The sequence below is a fragment of the Mastomys coucha genome, unplaced genomic scaffold, assembly GCF_008632895.1.
Source record: "Mastomys coucha isolate ucsf_1 unplaced genomic scaffold, UCSF_Mcou_1 pScaffold8, whole genome shotgun sequence".
NCBI lineage: Eukaryota > Metazoa > Chordata > Mammalia > Rodentia > Muridae > Mastomys > Mastomys coucha.
Genome location: NW_022196914.1, coordinates 26,064,890 through 26,082,411, shown reverse-complemented (window position 1 = coordinate 26,082,411; position 17,522 = coordinate 26,064,890). Strand labels below are relative to the sequence as shown.

The 17,522-nt window shown below is 38.0% G+C and overlaps 1 protein-coding gene across 6 annotated transcripts in view; it reads right to left on the bottom strand.

The window, feature by feature from the left end:
• The window catches only part of Ctnnd2 (catenin delta 2), an 851,684-nt gene that overhangs the window by 541,441 nt on the left and 292,721 nt on the right, over positions 1-17,522 (bottom strand). For all 6 annotated transcript variants that reach the window (XM_031360311.1, XM_031360312.1, XM_031360309.1 and 3 more), the window contains one exon: positions 5,161-5,273. In XM_031360311.1, coding sequence (XP_031216171.1) covers positions 5,161-5,273 — 113 coding nt within the window. The remainder of the gene's footprint in view (positions 1-5,160; positions 5,274-17,522) is intronic.

Here is a 17,522-nt window from a genome sequence, read left to right as displayed (position 1 = left end):
CAACAAGAGAATGAAAGAAAGGAAGAAAGAAAGAAAAAAGAAAAAGAACAAAAAGAAACAAAACCCAAATGGAGTCAAACAAAAGACATAATGAAGCTCAAGGATAACATTAGTGAGACAGAAAAACAAAACAAACCAACCCTGGCCTAAAATAGATGAAAAAAAAAGGTTTATTGTAAGGTTCATTGTGTGACTTTTCTTCCATTATTCCTTGTCATTTTCTGAGTGTTTGCTCTAGATTGTAAACATGAGTACTGTATTACCTGACACAATTTTGTCTAGAGCAAAAGGAAGGTTGGTTTGAATAATCTGTGTTGCTCAATAATTAAGAAACAATAAACAGGTTCTCTATCCATTTGCTCAGAGACAAAACATCCATGATTTTACGAGTGACAGCCTATGATACTACTTACTCATATTCTCCCTTTTATCTTTGCAAAGATATGAAAAAGCATTATCACAATTTTATAGCTGGAAAACAGAAGTTCAAAGACATCAAAAATGAGAGGAGAGGCCCTTGGTCCTGTGCAGGTTCACTGCCCCAGTGTAGGGGAATGCCAGGGCCAGGAAGCAGAAGAGGGTAGGTTGGTGAGCAGGGGGAGGGGAAAGGGAATAGTTCTTTTTTTTTTTTTTGGAGCAGAAACCGCGGGAAAGGGGATATCATTTGAAATGTAAATGAAGAAAATATCTAATAAAAATAAATAAGAAAAAAGAAAATCTAGTCCTAGGAAAAGCTACACAATACATAGAAACACAATAGATCTGTGCTTACTTTTGTTTGTATTGATGATAGACACTGAATTCAGGGTCTCATGCAAGCTACACAGGTGCAAGTACCACTGAGCCACATCCCCAGCCCAACAATGGTGAAATTTATCTATAATTTATGTAAACTAAAAACTCATCATTTCATATCATTGAGGGAAAAAATGTTTCAAAATAGAAACATGCAAAAAAAAAAAACTTCTAGGCTAATTAAACGTTTACAGATTTCATTTTGCTCCCAATCAAAATGTTATATTTCAAAATTCATTATAGTTCTCCTCCACCATCTGTTTTATGATAAAATATCTGTGAATAAAATTTTGTGAATTGATTATTTTTAGATGTAAAATACATACTAGTTCTTTGAAATGACATTTTGGAAAGAAGCTGGTTTTCAAAAATGATAGAAGGGTTTAACGTTTTCACGTGAAGCTACCAAGTAACTATAAATGCTAGGATTTCAAAGTTTTAAGTGACCTACATCTCTTCCTCAAAGAGATAACTATTGTCAATTTTAAAACAGTGGATTTAATACAGTATCCAGTTTTATAAACACAAATTTTAGTTAATGTATTAAATGGCCGTGGACAGTCTGTGGATGAGCCTCACAGGAGAAAACTGAATGGTCTCTCTATATAACAATTAAACTAATAACACCTTATCTCACTTGTGGAGGGATAAGTCTCAGAAACATATTCAGATGAATAATCATCATTTTGGCAGATGGATTAAAAAAATGCAGAGTGTTTGTTAAAGAGTGTTTGTGTTCCCAAAGTGAAAAGGACAGAACAGAGAGAGAAGGTTCTTTATATGACTCGAGACACAGGCAGATTCTTTGTAATAGCATTTTAATTCATACATTTGGGGAAGAAAGATATCCCAGTTCAAAAATTAGTGTACCTCTTTTGTATCTGAGAAAATATTTTCAATGTCTTCAGCTATAAAATGAAAAATTAAAACTTATCTCATAGAGTAATTAGAGTATATTATGTGAACCATACAGTGTTATGCCTACCCTATAGAAATTGCTCAGTAAATATTATCTTCAATAATTTTAAAATTACTGCTATTATTATAATTTTAAATCCATTATCATCCTCTTGACATCAGAATACTCTATAAGCCTAAAACTTACATAAGTCTACTATTACATCTAACTACACCTGAGCTTCAGGCAATTATCTTAGCAAGAAGTTTTCACAAAATCTAACTAGATTGAACAGTGAGAATCTATGTTCTTATTTGAAAGTGTCAGCTAGTTCTTTTCATATATTGTAATTATATGTCACAAAAATAATAGTCTCATATATTCATGACAAGGATGTGGAGTCCTGTGTTACTTACCCTCAGGCGTATACACACTAAGAAGTGCATAGTGAAGTGAGTTGTATTATTGTATAAACACTCTATGTACTTACACCAATTGAAATGATCCTATCATAAGATTTTATAGTCTAATGGCACTGTGACCATGTATGTAGCACACTGTTGACTGAAATGACATATGCCATGGATGATGACATTATGTACAAATATATAATCTAAAGAAAAATGGCATAAGATATATTCTGTACTTTGCAGGATGGAAATGTTTATATGGACAGTATTGTCAAAACAATAACAACAGCCCAGCAGAGGTGTAACAGGATTTCTGTGTGGCCTTTCACTATCTCCACATTCAGTTTCTACCTGTGGCCACTGCCTGTGTGTACACTAAAGGTCTGGCTTGGAAGATTTACCTGCGCACCAGTAGAGGCAGTAGAGGATCAACAGACATCTACTTTAGTGGTTGAGAAACCCATTCAAGTTATTGTAGTGTGTCACGTTAGGACACAGCAGCTTTAAGCTAATTTATTTTTGTGGCTGTATAGATATGATGCTAGATGGTTCTGCTTAGTAACCTAAGACTCTAGCCCAGATGAGAGAGGACCAGAGAGTTGACACTGGGGAAAACAAGGATTAGATGAATATGTGCTGGTCTCATTCACTAACTGTGCCCTTAACATTTCTGGACAAGAAAGAGTTAATTGGAAACCTGTGCAGAAAATTGATGTGAAGGGCCCAGAATCATTCTACAATGTTCCTCCTACCTTATACAGAGTTAAGAAAAATGGTAATAAGAAAACTTAAATGAGTAGTTGTAGGATTGAAATTGAATACAATGTATATAAGGACAGGGAACTAGAAAAGAGATCAAACAGAGAGACATTCATTAAAAAGCATAAAATTAGGAATGTTTATGATGGACACTTCTGCTCCAAATTTTATATTAAAAAAACATAAAAAACTCTTTTTAAAAAATGCATCAGTTCAGAAAAATAACTTCACAATATGTCTACAGTCCTTGTATTTTTCTCATTAAAGCATATAATCTAAAATAGCTTCAAAAGGATTACTGCAAAAGTGACTTGTAACATTAACTCAACAAACATGTTTTCTTGCTTAAGGAAATGTATACACCCTTGTTGGAAGAGTAACTTTGTATACATCTCCAAATTGACTATTCCCTAGAAAAGGAGCTGGGCCATGTTCCTTGGGATGGAGAATGAGAATGGACAGGTATTTTACTGAGAGTAAAATACCAGAATTCAAAGCAAAATAGACGTCGTCAACTTAGTGTGTGCTTATAGACCTATTAAATCACAGACTCTTAGAGGGTGTTACACTTTAGTCCACAGATCTTCAGATGCCCAGAACCCCATGATGAGATGGATACATGTTGATCTTTCTCTTCGCCACTGACTCACTTTGAAACAATCTTGCAAAACCAAAGGAAAAGCAGCACACCAGCCCTTTCCTTACTCCTTGTACCTAGGTGAGTTTTGATTCTTAGACCTTTCCTGGATGAGTTTCAGAGACAACAGAAATATTGGTGAGCAGCTACACATGCCAAAGCCTGGTGGTTTATATTCACTGTCAAACAGGTTGGATTTATAGGTACCTAATAAAACAGGAAGTTCTCCAGAGTTTTATTAAAGAGGGAAGACCCACCTAAATGTAAGTATCACAGTCTCACGTACTAGTATTCCAGATTAAATATACAGAAGACAAGAAGGCCAGCACAATGCTCAATTTTATCTGAGTCTTCCCCAGTCTGGGGTCATATGTAGCCTCATAATCCTACCCCCTCTTTTCCTGCCATGACTTTGGACAGACTCAAATTTAACCCTTTGAAACTGTTCTCCTCAGGTGAGTTCTCTCTTCTATAAGTTGTCTTGGTCATGGTGTCTTACCACAGAAAAAAATTTAACTAAGCTACATACCTTCAAAAAGGGTTTGCAGGTAGAAAACGACGTCCTGCCCATAATGTTAACCAAGTTTACAAACACAGAGTGCAAATATTTCTACCAATTTTTTTTTTAATTCAGAAGAGAATAATTCAGAAGCCTAGTGACACTATGTATTTTAATTCTGACCATGGAGCAAGGAACAAAGGGCCAACCAAACCCATAATGTAGCTTTCAGAATAAAGTGTCTGTAGAACCTAAGAACAGAATCTCTGTCACATTTCCACCCAAGGCTTGACTACAGTGGTGTAGTCTCACAAGTGGACCAGAAAAGCAGTGGTGTAATTAGCGGTAAGTCCACAAGGGGGCGTCATACAAGCTGCGGAAACCAGGAAGCCTCTACCCAGCCTCCCGGCCTCAGTCTCAATGCTCTTACATTCGGCCAGAGAGATGTTGGAACCCATTTTCCCATAATGGTACCATTTCCTTAGCCATGAAATCTTCCTACAGATGAAAAGTACCCAAAATACAACGTCAAACAGATGGCAGAGAAATACTCTGTTTCAGAACAGAAAGTTATATCTTATACACGATCCCATTGAGGACAACTTATTTTATTATAGATATATTTATAACAGAGATGTAATAGTAATCAAGTGACTATAAAGATGTTTTAAAAGATATGTCTCACACTAACTATTTGGCCACTTTCAGCCATAAATTCCTAAACATTTCTTCCATAAGCAGTTGCTTCTGGAGGAATAATTGTTAACGGCATTATGCATTAGCAAACAGTTTGGATGCTATCGCAACATTCATCTTAGTAACCTGCAGTTCTGTATCATCTGGAGGGGGAGAAACAAAACCAAAACTGGTGATTGGATATCTTCTGATTCCCAACAATTTCACTTCAGCAAAGTCCCCCTTTGTGTAAAATTATACAAATTTTGCACTCGGGAGACGTATTACTTTTGTTAAGAAGAGCTTCAAGTACAAATCAGGCTACTTTGGACATCCTATGAACAGCTTAAATCTTAATTCAGGCCCCTTACAACTTCTTTCCCACGTCTAAGTGTCCCCAGTTCCCTGGCTAGCTTTCAAAGGAAGCAACCACCGCTTCGCACTGGCAATGGAAGTAGAGAAAACACCGGGAGCCCAGATTCCATACCTGATGCTGCTCATGCTGCCTGCCTCCGAGCCAAGCTTGCATCGCTCCAGCTGGCTGGCCACGATCTGGCGTTCTGCCTCCAGCTCTCGGGTCAGCCTTTCAAACTGTAATTCCTGAAAGAAACACACCAAAGGGATGAATGGTAGCATCTATACGGAACACTAGTTTAGAACCGAGAGGACGGGCGGATAGATGGGAAGAGCAGGATTTTTCAAGGTGTCAACTTTCCGAAACAGAGTGTTGCTGGAGAATTAAACATGGGCTGGAAAAGTCGACAGATGTGCAGGGCACTGGTCCCAGGACACTGATGTAAGTTATTCATTATTCATTATGATTCAGCATCTTTAAGATGGGCTACAATAATTTCATAAGCTGGAAGCGAGAAGTAGGTAAGATACACAGCTAAAATGGTTTTACTACTTAGTTATCATTTTTATCCTGTTGTTTAACAAGTAAAATTATAAGAAGTGGTGTATTTAAGAATAACACTAACAGTTATTATTTACAATTTAATACTTATTTCAAAAATTAAATTATGTGCACAGTTATATTTTGAGAATTAAAGAAAAGAAACATAATATTGCAACCTAAAAATAGGGAAGAGGTAGAGTTTTGGAAAACTAACTCTAGTGGGTTTATCTTTCCAAAACAGTATACTATCTTATTAGTGACCTTGAGATATTTGTGGAAGTCTTTTATACCAAAGGATGTGATGGCTCCTTTAGTGTTATTTAAAAATATGTTGTCCATAAAAGTGGATTTTTTTTAATAATTAAATTACAAGACACTTTGCAAAAGAGACACCCCTCCTCTTATCAGAGTGGTAAAACTGAGGACACATGTGGATCAAGATTAGTCTTTCCTTCTAAGTGTTCTGAAAGGCACCAACTACTTCAGCTAAAAAGTGAACATGAAGACCCCTGTTCAATGAATCTCAGACTTGTAGCTTTGCTTCCTCTTTAACAATCAATTTCTTTGGAAGTTTCTCATTACATTAATATCCAGTTTCCCATTTCCAGTCTTAAATCTGCCCATGCAACAGGAAGCCAAATCATACTTTTGTATTGAATACACCTTTAAAACAATGAACTTCACAACCATAAAGGGTTCTTCTCCATAAGACAGAAGTCTATGATTTGTGTTTAAATGCTGTATTAATGGCAATACAGTACAACAATCTATTCCACAGTTCAAAATCAAGTTACACACACCTAGGACATACAGCGGCTTGCATCTGTTCTCACCATGTGCTTTCTTCATGCCAGTCTAATCATCAGGAACAAGGGCAGACCGTTAAAGGTCAGGAGAGATAGGAGGCAAGCAGTAGTTAGGACTGACAGAAGACAGTCAGCAGTCAAAAGAGATAGGAACTAGTTAGGTGTCAAAAGTGAGGAAAAACACTCAACACTCAGGGCCATTGGATACAGGATCATAACCCGTAGTCAAGAGCAAAGAGAGATGGTCAGAAGTATGGGGTGATGGAAGCAACATCATGGTCTGGAGTGACAGGAGACAGTCAGTGGTCAGGAGGGATGGGAAACAGTGCATACAAGAAAGTGGGAGATTTTCATTTGAAAACAGCCTTATGAAGAGATAGTAAGAATTTCTAGTAGTCTGCATCCCTTTCTATAGACACACCTTCTCTCTGAAGGATATCCTGAATATTTCTTACAGTGTACATTCTTTTTAATAGGGAGAATACATCAAAATTTACAAGACTTGAATACGTCTTTATTTTGCACTCATTTTATCTTTTTGAGAATTTCATACACAAGACTGTACTTACATCAATTCCTCTTCTCATTCTCCTGCACAAAAGCATTCAAGACCCCTGACAGACAGACAGACACACACACACACACACACACACACACATGTACACACACACAAACACACACACAAACACACACTCTCTTCCTCCCCCCCTCTCAATTTACTGAACTCTTCTTCAATTATTATTGTTAAATATATATGTATATAAATAATCTGCTAGGTACATTTAGTGTTACTCTTGTATGTCTGTTTAGGGATGACAAATACCACCCCTAGGTTCTGACCAAATAATTTAACATCAGGCTACACAAATGATTGCCGATCCATGATCACTGGAACTATACTCACAGTAGCAACGAAGTGGAAACAACCTAAATGTCCTACAATAGGTAAATGGATAAGGAAAATGTGGTACATATGCATGATGAAAATACTATTCATATGTAAAAAAATGATCTTAGATTTAAAAGTTTTTATTCCACACTATCTCTCATTTATATTCTTTCTAACCTAATTTTCAATAAAAGTTTGGATTTGCCTTAACTTTATAGGATGATAGATAAGGTATTTTTGTTCTCCCTGCCTCCACTATACTTTTCCCTACCAGGGATTATGTGAATCTTGATGATGTTCCTTGACAGAAATTTTATTTGGGATTTACTGAGATGCCCAGGTTTGTGGACTATTAGCTCCCATCATACATAAAAAGAAAATTTAATCACTATCTTTACAAATTTTCTTCACTGTTTGCTTTACTTCAGTGAGAATACAATGTGTTACTTGGAACTGACACTCAACTCACAAATTCTTTATTTAGTATGTTTTCTGTTGGTGTAGTCAAGGAAATTATCTTTTCTTGTGGATCATTCCATATTCCCTTAATTCAATACAGAGTATTTTATCCCATACTCTGGTAAATAAAATCCCAATCCCAGTACCATTGTTTGGGACCTTCAACTGTGCTTCTTGGTAGCATGAAGAAGTACACTTTTGTCACTGTTCCATTTTCTGTATCTGTTCGCAGCAGCATCTTAGGTCGGATCCAGCTAACTGATATCTCTTGTCAGTGTGATTCTCATTCTGGGCTGCTCTACACACACAGTGACTATTGGACATTGAAATGTTTTGCATTTCCCTTTTTGGGGGGTTCTGAACTTCTTCATATTTCTATAAATGTTCCCATTTCTCTTCTGAGTCACCATGAAGTCACTGGAAGGAAATTTAATTATTTGGACACTTTCCTTTAAGATTTTCTCACAAAAAATAGAGCATTTAACCTAGTGCCAATTATGGTCCAAGAGCCTCTCAGAACTCTATTCAGTATTGCATGAACAGAGGAAATTTGCAGCCCCTCTGTGGAAGCCTGGCAGGCATTCCCATCTTTAACTGAATACCAGAAACCATTTCTCATGTGCCTTTAGATGGTTCTTTTTCTGTTCTTCAGTAACTTTTGTACACAAATTCTCTTTTGTTCTCTTTGCTAAATAAGAGACTCTGCTCCTGAGGAAAACCCTTCTTTTAGATTAGCCTGGAAATTTCAGGGGCATTTGGATACCCATCTTCCTACCACGTTTTCTGTCTTCCTGTGTAATAAACAGTAATTTCTTCCCTTTCCCCAAGGAAGTGGTTCATATAGACTTCCTTAAGAGGGAAGCTACTTCAGCTATGGTGTATCACTCCCAAGATGTGGGAACTCTCCGGCTATATGCACTCTATCTTGGAAAAGTCTTATATTAAGATTAGCTACTGAGGCAGAAAGTTTTAACTAATGGGACATGTAATTGACCATTCAGTAGAGGGCTCATATCTCCCTTCACATGGGCCACCCACATGATTTAATGCATCGGCATTTAGAGCATCCACTTCTTCCTAGAATGGAGGAACATCTTCCTAGAATGAAGGAGACGCCGCAGTCCTGGGAGATAATGAAAGGGTTGTGAAGGGTGGAAAGATGACATGCTGAATCAACATGGTGGGTAGTGGGAGCACAGACCACCCAGACCTGTATAAGCTCCCAGGTTAGGTTCTTTTCAGAGAATAAGAGTGGCACAGCAATCAAGAAGAGGGATGGCTCTAGTCAGCCCTGCAGAACATCTGAGATCAAGTGGAATAAAAAGAAATGTAGAGAAATGACGAACACTAGCTGTACACAGCTACATGCTGCTGAACTAGTTCAATGGGGATAAAACTTTCCTGAAAGACTGAGGAAATAAATTCAAATTTTTTCTGGACTTGAAAAGTAGACTAAACCATAAAAGTAAGACAGAGTGGGACCTAGAAAAATGTCTACTAAGACTACACACCTTCACCTTCGCAGGTCCAGTGGAAAAGAAAAGATGCGGATTAGGTTATGAAATGTGCAATATGGAAACTGGACCAAAACACCAGGATTTGATGAGAATGTGTACAGGGATATAGTCAGAGAGAGTGACCCACAGTGAAGAACATTTTAAGAAATACAAACTTGTACTAGATATATCCTTTTTCTGTGATATATACATGTTGCTCTGATTCATGAAGAACAAGCATTTGTGAAGACATTGGATCTATGACTCCAAGTTTATTAAAATGTATACCAGCAGACACAAATAGCCTTACTTTTAGAATGGCTCATCACTGATTCATATAACACGTTTGGATTGTTAGGAAAATTATCATATAGTTTTATAACTTTGTCCCAAGGAGCCTAGATTAATAATTTATTCTCTTTAATTAAATGGAGTTTATTATATGCTTTTAAATGTCTAAAAGCATATAGAGTCTCCTGAGGGGGCTTAGCTAGTCAGGTTGGAAACTGAAATCAGAACACTCATAGTTCATCTAATTTCTACAATAAATGTTTTATGTAGCATTGTGATGGAGCATCAGCTTGGAAGGACACACTGAATTGAGGGTAGTGAAACTTTAGCCTGAGTCATGAATTAAATAATAAAATAATCGTGATGATTTTACTCATCTGGGAAGATAAAAGGCAGGCTAGATATTAGAATGGAGGAGAGAAGACAGAATAGACACCAGGATAGAAGTAATGTTCATACTACAGTGTGGACAGCTTGCAGTAAATAAATGACATGAGATTCAAACCTCCCATACTGAGGCTTGGCACTAGATGAAATGGGAAGGTGGCTCCCAAGCATGTCAGGAGACTTCCCATGTACACCTATAAGCTGAGCTATTGTTTTCATTGACTCCTTTCTACCATAAAGAAGAAAAGAATTCTATGAACAGGACAGAGCCCCCCAAAGAAGTGTTGAGAAACATCATTATGGGTTCTAATGGAGGCCTGAGGATAAAGTATAGAAAGATCCAAGGATGATGCATAGCAGCATACTAGTGAAAACTCAGGGAGACTCCCCACTACACTATAAGGAAAATATACACTGTATGTTCCTCCTGATGTGTGTAGTTGAATGAAAATGAAAAATCTACTATCATATATAATATGTTTGCATATATATGCATATTGGATAGGATCCCATTGTGTATGTGATATATATACATCATGTATATATATATTATACATGTGATATATATATATATATATATATATATATATATATATATATATCACATATATATGTACACAGTGGGATCCTATCTACTCTTTAAAAGGAAGGTAATTGCATAAAAATGTAAAAATTTTCCAAAGAAGAGATTGTTAAATAATACAAAACAAATACAAAGTATCATGTATTCCCATTGCTCTGTGGAATCGAAACTTGAACTTATAGAAGTTGCCTTAGACTGTATGCCATGATACAGATTTGGGGTGCTGGTCAAAAGACAGCAATTTTCAGTTATGTAGGACGGACAGGCTCAAGCAAGTATTGGAATGTGTACTGTGGCAGATATAATTAGTAACACCTTTATGTTCTTGATAATTGATTAGATTAGATTTTCTGGTTCTTATCACAAAATTCAAAGTATGTGGGGTGATAGAAGTTGTATTTAGTTAGAACTAACTAGTACCCTCGGAGCTCCCAGGGTCTCAACCACCAACCAAGGACTGCACATAGAGGGGTCTGATTGTTCAAGCAGCATGTGTATGGTAGAGGATTGCAAAATCGATCGTCAATAGGAGGAGAGGACCTCAGCCCTGTGAAGGTTCTGTGCCCCAGTGTAGGGGAATGCCAGGGCCAGAAAGTGGGAGAGGGCAGGGTGGCAGGCATGGGGAGGGGGGAGGCAACAGGGGTTTGTTTTTGTTTGTTTTTTTGTTTTTTGGAGGGGAAACTGGGAATGGAGAAATTCGCATGTAAATAAAGAAAATATCTAAAATTAAAAAAAAAGAAGTTGTATTTAGTTTAAGCCATCTAAAGATATATATGGATTTCAAAATATATTGGACAACTGAATTACACAATTTGGTCAGTTACAATAGAAGCATAAAGTGAAGATAATGTATGATGAGATCATGTCACCCAAAGACCCAACAATATAAACTCTGTGGCCATACTTCATTTATAATCATTGTCTATTCAATATCTGTCCCTTTAAGATGGGAAAAATCATGCAGAAGGGACCATTAAACTGTGATTTACCTCCAAGAAGACACCAGCCCTAAGTTGGATTAGAACATGTTTGCTTGTGACTGAATTGATCAAGATCACAAGCCATAGCTTCTTGGGTAGGAAAGTTGGGTTGTTTAATAGAAGGTAATTTTCCCCTAAAAGGTATTCATGATCAGAAACAAGCATGGAGATACTGCTATAAGGCTCCTAACAAATGGGTAGATCTACTGTCTACAATTTTGTTCTGCGTTTTTAGCACTGTTGCAGGCGTTTGCTGCTGCTGATGATGTTCCTTTGTTGAGTTGTCTGTGTAATTACTATAAATCCAATCCAATGCTCTTCTAGGACTTACACATACCTCTCATGGTATAATGTCTTTGAAAAGATTCCAGCAAACAGTGTGAGAGAAGCCACTGATGGAAGGTAGGGAGGAAACCTTCACCAGAGTTCCTGGCTTGCTCCTACCTCTCATGTCTGTATGGCTGGATTGCCAGACTGTCTCCTGTCTCAGCCTCCTGTGTGGACTTTTATTCTTTACTCCTCTTCATTTCCTCTCTTGACAAAATACCTCCCAAGACTGAAAGAATGAGAAGCATTCTTGTAAGACTTTTTTAAGCTCTCTATTTTGGCATGTATGTGTCTAGAGGATTATAGGGCTGGGTATGAAAGTAGAGAATTCCAAGAAGGAAATTGTTTCCTCTCAAAGTGTCAAAATGGATTTTTTTATCTCTGCTTGTCAGAGTTGCTGTTGAGAATGTGAACACTTGCAAGAGGTATTAACTGGAGGAAAATCTTTTTCTTCTTTCACCCAGGATGTGTGCTGAATCGCCTCTGGATTGCTCATGTGACAAACTTTGGGGTGATTTTTCTTAATCTAACAGCTATTTTTTAGAAAATCTAATGGATGTTCAGCACTTTCCATTCTTCCAGTGGCTTTCCTCTTTCTAAGTTTCATGGTTATTTTCTATATGTGGTAGACTCTTCCATGACATAGCACCTTTGCAAATACTCTAGTTGTATATCGAGTAGTTCATAGTTGTGTACTGAGGATAGAAATGTGAACACAGTCTGAGCGAGGATCCCGGGCTGTGCTTCGTACAGATAGTTCTGATTGTATAGAAGGAGCACCACATGCCATCCATGAAAGAAGGATGTAGATAGTCAGCTATCCTCTTCCTCAAACACTGCTATCCTCTACTTTTTTTTAAAAAAAATTATTTTATTTATTTACATTTTAAATGTTATCCCCCTTCCTGGGTTCCCCTCCACAAACCCTCTATCCCATCCTCCTCCCCCTGCTTCCATGAGGGTGCTACCCCACCTATCCACTCACTCCCGCTTCACTACCTAGCAGTTCCCTACACTGGGGCATCAAGCCTTCACAGGACCAAGGGCCTCCCTTCCCATCCTCTGCTACATATGCAGCTGGAGTCATGGGTCCCTCCACGTGTACTCTTTGGTCGGTGGTTTAGTCCTTGGGAGGTCGGGGGGGTGCGGGGGGAGGTCCTCTACCTATACTTCTATTCCCACATACCTTTGACGATGAATTCTATATAATGCCTTATGACTTAATTTTTCTCCATTCTTTGGAACTCTGTTTTCTTGAGTGTGATGAGTAACTTGCTACTTTTTCCATCTCCTACATCACTGCCACCTACTATGAAGTGCTAAGGTATTTTTCATGTAAGGCCTCTAGGTTTTACTAACTTAAAGAAATCATTGTTTCTTTCTCCTCAGGACTAGTTAAAGTTATTCTGCCAATTGATATTTCATGGCCTTGGTGAATCCCATTTGTTTACTCATCCTGTCTGCATTTATACATTATATTCTTTTAAGAATGTTTCTTAGCCTTTTGAGCTAGGGAAGAGGGGCGAATACACGTTCAATCCACCTTGTTTATTGAGTTTAATTTCTAAAAGAAAGTTAGGAATTTAGGGACGAAGGAGGACACCTAAGAGGACTGGTGAGCCTATGACATCCCAGGACTCCATATTAACTGTGGAACACCCTGAGCTAGAATATTCTGATTTGCGCAGGCTGGTCCTTATGATCTCATTTAAAGCATGAACACTTCATACATCAAGGTGCTTGCCACATTCCTGGTTTAGAACTTTTTTTCCCCTGAAGTCTGATTTGGTCAATTTTCGTCCTGTATCCTCTATTTCTGGAATTTGGGTTCATACTTCATTTTATTTTGAGCAAATCAGTGGGTGAGAAATAAAGATAGCAGTCAATTTTCAGGCATGTACTCTTTACAGGGGGAATTTTAACAACTCAACCTTTTGGGGGACCAATGCTCTGCCTCTCCATAGCCTTTCTGCTCCTGCTGCTGGCTTTGTTTGATGGTGGATTTGCCTATCTAGTGACTCATATTCCTAATGTGCCTCTTGCTCCAGCCTGGCCTCTTTCTCACTCCTATCTAAGAACATCCAATTCTACCATAGCCAAAGCATTTAATTGGATCACAGAGGACTGTCTATTCTTCAGACATCCAGACACACACACACACACACACACACACACACACACACACACACACACATAGATTCAATATTTTCTCCACTTTCTCCATGTACCAGTCATTCTGTCTCCAGATGAGACCCGGTTCTTACAAGCTCCAGTGTTAACACAGTCAAGTCAGCCTCATGTAAAATGAGAGGATAAAAGTTCATTATTGTCTCTGTCTTCAGGTACTAAGACAATGGTTTCAGGGTCTCTAACAGCAACACACTTTCAATCAGGGAGCAAAATGATAGCTAATGAAATTTTGGTCATCATTACTAAATACAGCATCTTTGGATGCTGATTTACCAAAAAGGAGGTAACAGTGCAGGATCGTAGTCTTTCTGTCTCAATATCTCATGCAAATATAATAGTTTGCATCCTAGTGTCTCTTATGTGTCCCCACTGAGAGTTTGTGTTAGAAATAATCCTAAATGACCTTCCTTCTTATATAACACCCAATTCCCATTTCACATGAATGAGTTGACTTCATAGCCACCACCTTCTGGCAATGTTAATTCTATCCCACTGAGATATGTGCAAGGCACGTCTCAAGAGAGGGTGGTGAAATGACAGGGTGATAATAGGAATCTCACAGCCAAGTGTCCAGCAAATGTGGGGAAAACAAGCCATGATGTCAAGACGGAATGGAACAAATCAATGCCAGCTGTTCAGCTGTGTAGACCTCATTGGAGAGTCAAAAACTATGGCAAAGAGCTGTCTACAAAAGTTTACAAAGCTGACAGATAGATGTTTTAAACAACCACGGTGTCATTCTGGGTCACCTAGCAAGACAGCAGATGACAGGAATCAGCACTCTGAAGCAGACTCTTAGGCACCTTTCCAGAGCAGTTTCAGTGAAATATAACAAAGCGTCCTTTTCGGACCAAGTCTTGCGTTCAGCAGGCGCTAATATTTCTACTCCACACTTTTATCTCAGCAAGAGCCTTGTTGGCTATTTAAAGTATGTTAGTAAGCAAATTATGATTTACTTAATTCAGCTGAGAGACAGACACCTGGAAGTTAGGAAAACCATGTTTCTGAGTAGTTCAAGGTGATGTTAGTTCCATTAGGCTTGATTAAAGGTTTAGAAATACTATTATATTAGTAGATAACAAGGCTCCAGAGTATGTATTTTGAGATTATTTTTCCAGGTAATGAGTTGGATGTATGTGTGCTAGGAATGCCTACTATACTTATGGCAATGGTATATAAAATTGACAGTCAACATCTTAAGTACTTATTCCCATGCATTGGTCATATTATTTCTGATTCCACAGCCTTCCCAAGGACAGTGAATCTAAGCAGCCTTGGAGGTTACTGAACTCACTTAACTCCATCACTGTTTTCCCTTTGAACTGTATCCATTATCTTGAAGACCATGCTTTAACTAAATATATCTCATCATTTGGTACAAATGTCCTCAATAGATGATGAATGATTGGCTAGGTCAATAATTAGAAATTTATTATTTTCAGCTGAATGCCTCACAGGACTTAACTCATTCTTCATAGTACACCAACAAAGTAAGCATTTAATTATTTGGGACAGCTCAGAAATAAAGAGGCTAAGTGGTTTTCACAAAGATAGCTGGACCTGAAGGTCTAACCCAGTCTAAGTGTTCAGAATCCCCCGTTTCAGAACTCTAAGCCTAATCCTAGACACTGCTTTTATACAGACTGCTGACACGGGAGTCTTGCAGCCATAACTGAAACATAAATTTCTTTAAGTAGGAATACATGATGCTCATCTTTTCATGCTCCCCTTTAACTTTCTCTTCCCTCCCTCACATCTGGAAATAAAATGATAGGATCCCCTATACATAGGAAGAGTTGCCACTGTGATATTCAAGTTCACACCGCCATGGAAATAATTCCTTTAATAACAAAGGAACTTTAAGAAGGTCACTGTCAAATCTGGGAATATCAGACAAAGGCAATAGCAAGACAAAAGTGTTCTTCCCCAATGTTCTCACAGTAGTGGGGGAAGTAGCCTTCTGATCTTTAATGGGAAAAAGAAGAAAGACTAGCTTCAATGAAAATCAGGACACCCAAAGTCTCAAAGGACTTTGCACATGCTCATTGGCCCTCACTGCTCCAAAACCCACTCTCTCCCCTCTGTGTCTCCTCATCTGGAAGTCAAGACTACTACCTCTGCCTTTCAATTTTATGGCAATAAATCTCATCTCTGTGTTGTGTAAATGATACTTGCTCTGTGCCGGTGCATTTCTCTTCTTAGCTGGGAAGACCTGACTGCCACACTCACATCAATGACACTTTCTTGTAGTCACTTTACTATATAGGTTTCTTCATTTGTTAACTGTCTGTGTCCTGACTGTAGAATCCATACTTAGCTTTTTTTTTTTCCTTTCACCTAATATAGAGTACACTCAATTAACAATGAGTGAATAGATGGCTGATAAGCAATAAATGTTCCAAACAATTTTCAGAGTGAAGGCAGACTTCTCTGGCCATGAGAAGACCATTGACGCGGGTCGGGGGGTGTTCTTCTTCCACTGACAGAGTCTCCTCTCGCAAAATCCTAGGTCGAAATTGTGAGTTCCACACTTAGAAATACTGTTTTAAAATGAGATGCCTTACCTCCTTTTTGCATCAAAATTATCCATTGCCCCATAATTTTCCCTCTTGCTGACTAAAATTATGTTTGCTGGTAGTTGTTTGAAAGATACGGATGCCCTAGTCTCTTTTGAGAAGGAAATATCTTGTGTCTTTTTTGGAGACACCACAGTTTCTAAGATTTCTCTCACTGGATCACTGGAAACCAAAATTTGCCTGTAAAAATGTGGTACTTAAGAGTTTTTCTTTCTTGCTTAAACTCGTGTTAATGAAATGTCTAAGAAAGTCCACCATTTTGGCACTAGCAAACATTGCTGCAGACTCTTTCATCCTTGCTCGCGGGCAACGGATAACAAGTTCCAGCCATTTTTACATAATGCATTTTCTATTCAAAGGAAAAATTATATTGTCTTCATTCAAAGCTCATGCATCTACTCATATTATGAACAAATAACTGTTAAAAGAAGAAACTAATAGGAAAAGAAACATAAGTGTTTCAAGAGTCTACATGGTACTGAATGATACAGGCAGGGAAGAAATGGATAGAATATTAAGTCAGGCACAGATCCTGCTGATGAGCTTAAATCTAGTAAGAGAGTTGAACTCTACTCAATGTTTACTACAAGTGAGAATGTAAAAGTAGAAAGAAGGAAATATGAATGAAACTTATAGAAAACTTATCAGGGTAGAGGACAGTAAAGAGGAAAGTACTCAGAGGCCGTGACAGACATACAAATGATCATTTGGGGACAATAACAACTTTCCATTGACCATGAGTAAGAGTGGAGGGACACCATCACATTACAGAAACATGCGTGTTAAGTGACCACACTGCCACAGGAAATCATGATGTTGCATGGGTACATGACAGAAAATACAAGTACTTGTGGGGTAATTGAGTGAAGCAGGGGCCATACTATCAGACAAATGAGCCACTTGACAAAGAGGTGACCATTCAACAAGGATCCTGCTTTCCTTCGTTATGGAAAGCACTGGAGTGTCA